We start from the raw sequence: 9,666 nt of genomic DNA on the forward strand, positions 1-9,666 counted from the left end.
GAAAGAAGTAATAGGTTTTATTGGACTACCTGATACTGTTAGAAACAAGCTCTTAGGCTCAATCCCAACAAAGATTGCTTTTGGAGCACAGCATAATAATGCACCCTTGAACTAGCTTTCCAGTAACCAAACAGTGTGGGTAACTAAACAAGTAAGTCTCAAATTCTGAAGAACAGGCTTTTTCCCATCTTTCTCAGTCATAATTTGGGCTTCTCCCTGTCCAGTCCTGTCCCACTCACTTTCTGTCCTCTCCCAAACCCCACCTCCTGAATGTAACTAACTACATTATTAATTTCCACCTCCAAAATAAACCCTGGCAGCACAAGCTCCACCACCACTAGCCTTAACCTTGTGCACCCAATGACACCTCCAAATCTGTCATCTCAGCATACAACAGGGTCACTGTCTACCCCCACACTCTCCTCTTTCTCTCTCTACCCAAATCCAGAGTCCTTTATCAAACCTCTGTGCTTCTGGCCAGGATGTTCCATGATTCCTCTCTCCTTAAGACTGGGATTCACCTCTTCCATGGGACACCCTGGCTGCCCTTCCCCAGCTGGCAAGCTGGTTTTCTCCTAGGAAAGAGCAGCATAAGTCCTGCCCACTGCACCTGCATAGCTGGCAGAGTTCATCTCCCTATTTACCTTGGTTCCCCTTCAAACAGAGGGAGAGCAGAGGATGCGAAGGAGAACGGAAGCCCTGCCCAACCAGCCAGCTGTTCCTGCACTCACACAAAAGAACCTCTTCCTGGAAGTCATAAATCATTTTGGATTTGTGCTGGCACAGAGACTAAAGCAGGAGTATTTTGCTGGAAGCAATTAATTTTTGTCACTTGCTCTCAGAATACCCTCTCCAGCATCGTGAATCGTAGTAGCTCCAAGGATGCACCACTGTCACTGTAATTTTGCACATTGATGCATCTTCCTGGGTCTGATGTGTCTCTGTGCAGCAACAGCCCACAGCCTGCAAGGGCATGAGTGATTCACCAGTGCGGGCACACTGCTTCCCCCCAGGGACAATCCAGCGCTGTCCCTAATTGCAGCATACTATGTAGCCGGTCAAAATATAAATTTCTTTGTCCATGATCAAGCAGTAGCTGCTTTCATTCCAGATCTGAAATGTGTAGTTTAGCACAGAGTGCAATACTTCAGAAGAAGGAGGAATGTCTAATAACCATTTCTATCAACCATGCGTTGGGAGTTAAGGGGCTGGAAGTCAGGGGAGGGAAAGGAAAAAAGATGGAAAACAGTCTGATATGTGCAGACTGACTTAAAAAGAAGTATAAAATGGAAGAGGGAAAGGCCTCAGCAAATCTGATGCTTTTATGTTGGAATGGAACAGGGCTCACATTGTGAGGCAGAAAATGGTATGTGAAGGATCATTAAGATGAGAGGATCTGTATCTCTGCAGAAGACCATTGCCAATGAGGTGAAAGTACCTGGAGCACTGAGGGAGAACAACTCCTCTGATCCTGATCATGTTATTCTTCATTAATTAGACTGAAGAGTTTAGGGATGTGAATGTGGATGAGGGTTAAAAATTCCTTAGGAAGTGTCTGGAATGTGAGTCCCATGGGGAAGGAAAGGAGAGACTTGTAGAAGTAAGGTTGATACTTAACTGGATGAAAAACTCCTCAGAGAAGGTATTTGGTAGAAGAAGAGAAAAGGTAACCAACCAGCAAAGACAATGTGTCTAAGAGGTCAGAAAATGTAAGGGGTAAATGAGACTCAATAAAAGTCAATCCAAATTAGGCTTTTCAAAAAATAGAATAAAAAAGGTGCTACAGGCATACAAATAATACAGAACAGCAAGGGAAGAGGCATGCTAGGCTGTGACTATGAGTCTAAGAAAGGTGGTTAGCCCTCCTCTTCTTTGAATTTAAGTAACAACAAGGATATAGAAGGAGAGCACGACAGAATTACAAAACTGTACCCGAGGTAGATAAAAAACTCCAAATCTTTATGAGCACAAACTGAAGAAAGACAGTAATTTCCACTGAAGGAAATTCAGCATGTGCAGTTCCAAACCTGGTAGCAAGGACTGTTGGCATATGTGTCAAATCAGGAGTGATACTGTGTGTCTGGAGAACAGTAAAACTAAGGGGGATGAGTGCAGAGGTAGAAAACCCTGTGCACAACTAGAAACCCCTTAGTCAGGATCTAATAGTATAAGATTATTTAAAATCCATTACAAAAAAAAGAATAAATACCTAGAAGTAAAAGGAAAGTTAAATAAAATGCAGCATGGACTTAGCAAAAAGAGATTTGGGTTTTGTTTGGTAACATTTTCTAGAAAATAAAAGTTGAGAAAAATCTAATCCATTTGGACCTTATTAAAGCATCTGATACAGCAGTGGGAAATTAACAGAGACACTGAAGGGATGAAGGAGAGTAAAAATAATGTAATGTGGATGAAGAAACTATGAGTGAGTAACGCAACAAAAGGGTATATTGGAAGGAGAACTATCATGTTCCTCTTTCTAGACATTGATTTCTGCTACTGTTGGAGACAAGAATTTCTCTGGGGTCTCATCTTATTACCCTCAGGGATCTAGCAATAAAGGAAGAACTGCAGCAAGAAAATTTGCATTAGACACCCAGCTGGTCAATGTACTGTCAATGGTTAAGTCCCACAGTGCAGGAAAGCTGGTGATCTTGAGGCTTGGAATAATAGAAGTGCAATGCATTTAATGTATTCAAGGAAGGTATTTGCTTGGTTTTGTGATCATTTACCCCATGCTATGATAACCTGCAATAGGTATATTCTGTGTGCTCAGCAGTGGTGAGGCTTCCTCTGGGATTCTTTGTCCAGTTTTGGGCATCAAACTTAAAGAAAGAGGTGGAGCAGCCAAAAACAACCAGAGGTAAACAAGTATGGGGAGAAATTTAACAAGCATGCCAGTGAGGAAAGAATTAGAGATGATTAAGCTAAGCAAAAGAGGTTCAAGAGGTCAGATAGTAATGGTCCTGAAATATAGAAAAGGCTTCCTGCTTTACAGGAAAGTAGTAGGCTGTTTTCTATGCCTGCCGCTGATGGGACAAGAAATAATGGAGCAGCTGTAGCCTACAGTGGGGAGATTCAGTTTAAGCTTCATGCAAACCTTTTTTAATGAAAATTATAATTAAGTACTGGGATAGATTGCTAAGGACACTGCAGAGTAGCCACCTCTGGAAGTTTTTATTGCACAAATGTCTCTCAGGAATAATTTTGGCGTACTTATTCACTGAGAAGAGCAATGGAGTAGTTAATAGATACCACCTTTTCTAGAGTGAACTCCACTCACACTGTCTTCTCCTATTTGTCCTCTTTGGCCCCACATGGACCACCTCCCACTCATGAAAGAAAGTGATGATGCTGATGTGACTCTTGATGGTACCCAGGTAAACTACTTAGCATCAGCCTTCTCCTTATTTCTCGAGCAACACATATTTAGGACGGCCAATGGCCTACATCCCTTACGTGTCGGTTCCTTGCTGAGATTTTGCAGGAAAGTATTGTGGCCACCAGCTCCACGGGGCAGTGGGAGTGGGGAGGCAGCATGGTTAGTAAGGGGCCAGGTTGCTTTGCTTCCCAGGTGTTTATCCATGGTAGAGTGGCAGGCAAAGTCCAAGGGCTAGAAGCATCCAAAATGCAGACCAGAGGTGGGCACTGGTTGAGGGGCTCAGTTCAGGTGCTCAACCCTGCTCTGCAAGGCAAGACTGGGGTAGTGGACATGCCTGTGTCAGGACTGTAGGTACTGGCCAGGACCTTCACAGGGCTGGAGTTACCCAGCACTGTCCTTTTTCCAGCTCAGCAGGTAAGGAGAGCTGTCCATCATGCCTCATGCTCAGAAAGCCCTCTGTATCCGCTGTGTGGGGTCAGAGTGTGACCCCTGGTGAAGGGCTTAAATCCCAGACAAGCCTGCTGTTTCATTAAGCACAAAGATACCCTGAGTACAGGAGGCGGAGAGAAGAGACAGTACCTCCAAGCACAACCGTCCACTGGACCTGGTCTCCTGCTGTTCTGTAGGCACCTGCCCCTGACAGTGGCAGCAGCAGATCTCCATACACCTCCAGGCTGACACAGTAAAGCCATTCTTACATTTCAGCACTGAGCCTTCCTGGCTGTGAGGCCTGAGATATGGCCTCTCCTAATCTCTCCCTGCTCCATTTTCTACTATTCTTCACTAGTCATTTTTGAGAGTTGAACAGAAAGCAAGCAGCTTACAGATAAACTCTCACATATCAGCACCATGTATATTCAAAACCATGGGGGAGTACACCACCTATTCAGGACTGCACCCTAAAGAGACAGACAAATCCATTACGTGCAGCTGAACTTACTGGATTTGCAGATGTGTGATAACCTCATGTGTCAGATGATTCATTCTCATATAAAATTGCAAAACAGGAGCTCACATAGACTCAGGCTCTGTTACAGCTCTGCCTTGCCTGCACAAAACAGCTCCTGAAACTCCAGCACTGATGCCACCCATGTGCTTACCACCTCGCTGTCTAGCTCTAATGGGAGCAGTGCCTAGTAATGCAGGTGGCAGCTCTCCCCGCTGGACCTCCACAACAGTTGCAGCAACAGTGGGAGAATTTCAGAAGAGGCTCATTATAAATGAAAGCCCAGTTGCTCAATCATGGAGCGCTGATTGAAATGTTGAACCTTCACTCATCTCAGTTAAACGACCATTGCTCTCCTCTGACCTGCAAGTTGTGCATTCATTTACACAGCACAGAGGGCACCAGGTGGACCTGGAAAGGCTCTACATCCATTTTACATTGCAAAAATGCGTCCAAGTGCTCAAAGTGCAGGGCTAAGGGGAACAACCCAGACACTCTTCGTTTCATTTATGGAGGCAATACTGCCTATTTCCCAAATAATTTCTCTTGTCTGTAAGCATGAAAATGAGTTCTAAATTTCAGGATACAATATTTGAAAGTTTATTGCTTTAAGCAGTTGGTTTGTGCTTGGATACACACCCTTAGATGAGACCCTCTGCTCAGACTACTCGGGGTTTATTTAATGCACAAATCTGGGGGAGGCCAGCTCTGTTTAAAATGGAAGATTTCATTTCAGCTCTCTTGAAGATACAGTATATGGGTGAGATACAATTTAAAGGAAATGGCTGGATGTACATGGGAGATGCTTGAAAGGGAATATGTATATGTTATAATAAGGTGAGCTGCTTGCAGCATATATAGGATCTCTAAGGCAGATTTTCAAAAACTTCAGGGTCCCACTCACAGTCTGTTGGAGCTGTGTTCCTGTTAGTCCTGTGGATAGTTTTGGAAGTCTTCTTACAGCCCTCTTGTATCTTCTTTGTTTGTACAACTCGATCAGTGTGTGCTTTACCAGGAACAGATTATACTCTCTGATGTAGCAGTAGTGTTCAATGTACACAGGGCTTTTACAGAGATGTCATGCTTATCTCACTTTCCACTGAGGCTTGCCTCAGACCTGTAGGTGAATACTGTGTGAGTCACTCCATGTTTTGACAGCAGAGATAAATACAGTGCACCGGTACACACACATGTATTTTTCTGAGTAAGAGCTTGTACCTACCTTTTAGAGAGATCATAGAATCATAGAATCATAGAATCGTTTAGGGTGGAAAAGACCTTTAAGATCATCCAGTCCAACCATTAACCTACACTACCAAGTCTACTCTAAGCCAGTCAAGGGTAGACTAGACTAAACCATGTCCCGAAGTGCCACATCTACCCGCTTTTTGAACACTAGGCGGGTAACTATTGTAGACTTTGTTATAAACCCTGGTGTTCTAGCTATGAGTTCTGTGTAGGATACTCACAAAGTGCCGCTAACAACAGGTTTTCTCCTCCACTCTCTTCTCCCCAAAAAAGAGACTGGACTGGAGTATAAACATTAATGAAGGAATGCAAAGGAAATACATCCACACACTGCTATATTACAGAAAGGTCATGCACGTTACATACATACATATGTAGAAATAATTTGCTTAAAAATAAGGAGGAAAAATAAAATTACATAATCAAGTGCATCTTACTATGTATCTTACAAACACTGTGAAGAGAGTTCTAGAGCAGATTTTTATTTCTTCTAGCTTGTTCAGAATTGCATCTCATGAAGATTTGCTTCCGAACTTTCAAGTAGTAATAGTCCAAGGAATTTACTAGAGAACTATAGATCACATAATAAACTTTCTATAAAATATTTAAAACAGTCAATCAAACTCTAGAACAAGAATGTTGTTCTCCATTAAACACCACAAATTGAACTGTATTCCCAGTTCAGTCAAAGGCAAAATTCCATTGATTTCTGTGGGTTTGGAGTTACACCTTATTCATTGCTTACAAAATTATATTAAAATATCATTGATTAATTTGGGTCATTTATGAAATTAATTTGTATGGAACTATTTATTTTTCAGTAGACTTGCTTTCTTTACATTGTTGCTTATCATGGGTGCATAACCTTGTTGTTAAAAATATTGTTTAGCTTGTTTTAATGTGAACTGTGAGAAAATACTATCACTGTTTTTATGTTCTTTATGCCTGTAAACTATGCTGGTATGAGTGGGTCTCAGCAAAAATATCAGTCTGATTGTACAAAAGACTCTTATTTAAAAAGAGGTATACCACAGAGTCCTGCGGCAGTGTTTGTGATCTGTGCAATATTGCAAAATGTTGTAAGCCACGAGGAGTTTGCAAGGGAACAGTGCTGCTTCTAAAAAGGATGTGAATGAGTTTGACCTATATGGTTTATAAAGGAAATATTAAGTTTCACTGAAAAGATGGTATTTAGGATGAACATAGAGCTATGTTTATTCTCTGAAATAAAGGTTATTTTTCATCTATTTCAGCTTACCTTCCTCTGCTGAATGAATTCTTCATGCAACCTTCCATTAAACCTACAGTAAATCAATCCCTTAATGAATGCTTTTCTTTTAAACCATTATTGTCTTGTACTTTTTCATTGTTATCCCCTCTTTCCCAGGCAGGAAAAAAAAAAAGAAAACAGCTGTTTAACTCCCCTCTTCTTTGCAAAAGGCCAGAATTTCATATCACAGTGGAACTTTAAGCCCTTTATTACTGTTTTACACATAAAATGCAACCCAAAGCAAAGCCACACAACCCAAAAGCTATTCCAAGTTACTGTTAAAATAATATTAAACATTCACCTTTCCATGCATTAAAATTGTCCGTGCTGTAGCGTTAGCCACAGCAGAGCCCACTGAGGGTAACTGCAGCTCCAAAACACAGCCCCAACAGCAGCAGTTACAGGGCAGAAGGCAAAGGCAGCTTTCTAGCTGCCCTTTTGTGCAGAAGCTGAAATCCATCCAGACAGATTGAATGCTTCAAAAATAGAAAAAGGCAGGAGGCATCTAGACATACTGACTTTTGGAGTATGAGCTTTCAGTCTTCCCGTGCAAATGCTGGCTATGCATAGGGTAGTGGGTTGGCGCGGAGTATCCATAGCTTCTGGTTTTCTCACAACAGCAGAAAAAGCAACAGAATATGGCTCCGGCAGCAATGAGGCAGAAGGCAGCTACCCAGCCCAGGTAGAGAGCCTCTCCAAGCTCTCTTTTCTGTGCAACATTGATCACGGGGTTGTAGAAGTCACTGATGATGGAGCTGGCAACCCAGCAGACTGGAATGAGCTCAACGGCACCCGAGAGGATGAAAAGGAGCCCAGCCGTCAGAATAATATAGCCCTTGGCTTGCCAGCTGCTCTGCACGCACCGCGTGCACTTCATCCCAATAATGGCAACCATGAAAGCGAGGAAGGAGAGCACCGACCCAGCACACATCAGCCCTCTGGATGCCTGCAGGTCCGGTGAGAGGGCCAGCACGGAGTCGTAGAGCTTGCACTGCATCCTGATGTTGGCTTGCCTGATGCAGTGCATCCACAGGCCTTCCCAAATGGTCTCAAACACGATGATGTTGTTCTCGATGAAGGCAGACACCCTCCACTGAGGCATGCCCGTGACAGCGAATGTCCCAATCATGCCAATGCCACCAACGAGCAGCCCGGCAATCTGCAAAGCACCACTGACCATGTTGCCTTTGCAAGGTGAGCACGCCTCAGCAGGTTCCCTGAGCCAGGCACACACTGCTGGCAAAAAAACGAGCAACTTTTTCCCGTGTGCAAAGAAAGTTTCAGAGGCAGTCTGTACAACTTTAAATCTGCTTAAATCTGGCACGCGCTACCTGAGACTTGGCTGCACCTTCATCACCTTTATAATTCACCACCACCACTGTCTCGAAGAGACAAACTGAGAAATCAAGTGGAACAACTTTACAAAGCAAGGGGAAGGACAGGGTGTGTGTAAACCAGCAAGAGCCACTTAGGGTAAATGTACCTTCTGAGGAAAATGCGTTGCATTGAAGTCGCTTATTTAAAAAAAAAAAAAAAGCCCTACCCTTAACTCTAGCTATTGTCTACAGGTTTCCCTGTGCTGAGGAAATGGACTGGTCTCAGTAGGGAGACTTAGGTGTGCACTGGTGCAGTTACTGAAGCTGTTGCACTGAGCAAGCAAGAATATTCTGCCTCTGCTCAGCGCAGTGGCAAACTGCCAGGAGGAAAGCAGAGCCCCACTCCCTGCCACAGGGCCTCTGCTCCCAAAAGTACTTTTTTTCTGAAGCTTGAAGGAGAGTACTGCAGTGACAGTATCAAGGAACAAAGCAAATCAAAAGGATAAAGAAACTCTGAACCTGAAACAGTTCTGCAGGGGATAATCAAAGCTGCAAAAGACCATTTAAGAAGTAGAAGGAACAATAAGAGACCTCAGTCCTCCTAATACCTGTATACATATACAGCTTTATACATTTCTGTTGCTCTACCGAGTGTTATGGGGATAGGCAGACTTCTGGAGGTGCCCACATGCTTAAATGATTGCACAATCAGGTCTACAGAATGGTGATTTAAGCTATGTAGCAAATTGTTTTCCTGTGCAAAAGTGAACCCAGCAATTACCCTATGATGGAGTGCAATGAAAAGCATTGGCTCTCCAAGTAAAGACCTGTTAGAGCTATCCACGTACAAACAAATACTTTAGAAAAACATCATTTTAATTAAAAAAAAACCCCACAATAATTATGGAGAGCAGGTGAACTGTTCATTCAGGAGTTCTTGTGTGATGTGACCAGCAGACAATCCTGGAAATGTCAGCTGAAGAAATTTAGGAAAGTCAGAGCAACAGAAACTACAGTCAAAAATCTAGAAAAAAAGACCCAGACATGTAACAGTGGATTCTTTTTACAAATTCATATAGCTATGAATGTATGCATGAAATATTCAGCCTGATCTCAGCATGTGCCTTAACATGGCAAATAAAAAATTAGGCATAAACTAGGATTTTTTGTTATAAAGTAGTACTCCATATGTTAAGAACTAATTTGTTTACACTGTAGAAGATCAATTTAGGATATAATTAGTTAGATACTGAAATACTAGTCACCTGCTATTCATTTGAACTTTCTTGCCTCTATTTCTTTGCTTGCCATTTATATATCTTCAAAACCAGAAAGTAAATGCAAAAAAAATAAAGCAGTGCAGTGCTAAATATGCCAGCTTGTTGGCATATCAAAGATAGAGAAAAGATAAAAGTCCCACTTACATGTAATATTTTATGCTCCCTAAGTGCGTTTGTGTGCGTGTGCGTGTGTGTGCACGTAAAACTATGGCTAGGAGGCAAGG

General features: G+C 42.5%; 1 protein-coding gene across 1 annotated transcript; it reads right to left on the reverse strand.

The window, feature by feature from the left end:
• Window positions 1–7,351: 7,351 nt before the first annotated feature.
• Window positions 7,352–8,026, reverse strand: LOC104035494 (claudin-8-like). The gene has a single exon (XM_009488814.1). The coding sequence runs from the start codon at window positions 8,024–8,026 to the stop codon at window positions 7,352–7,354; it is 675 nt and encodes a 224-aa protein (XP_009487089.1).
• Window positions 8,027–9,666: the final 1,640 nt, after the last annotated feature.

The sequence above is a fragment of the Pelecanus crispus genome, chromosome 1 (assembly GCF_030463565.1).
Source record: "Pelecanus crispus isolate bPelCri1 chromosome 1, bPelCri1.pri, whole genome shotgun sequence".
Taxonomy (NCBI): Eukaryota; Metazoa; Chordata; class Aves; order Pelecaniformes; family Pelecanidae; genus Pelecanus; species Pelecanus crispus.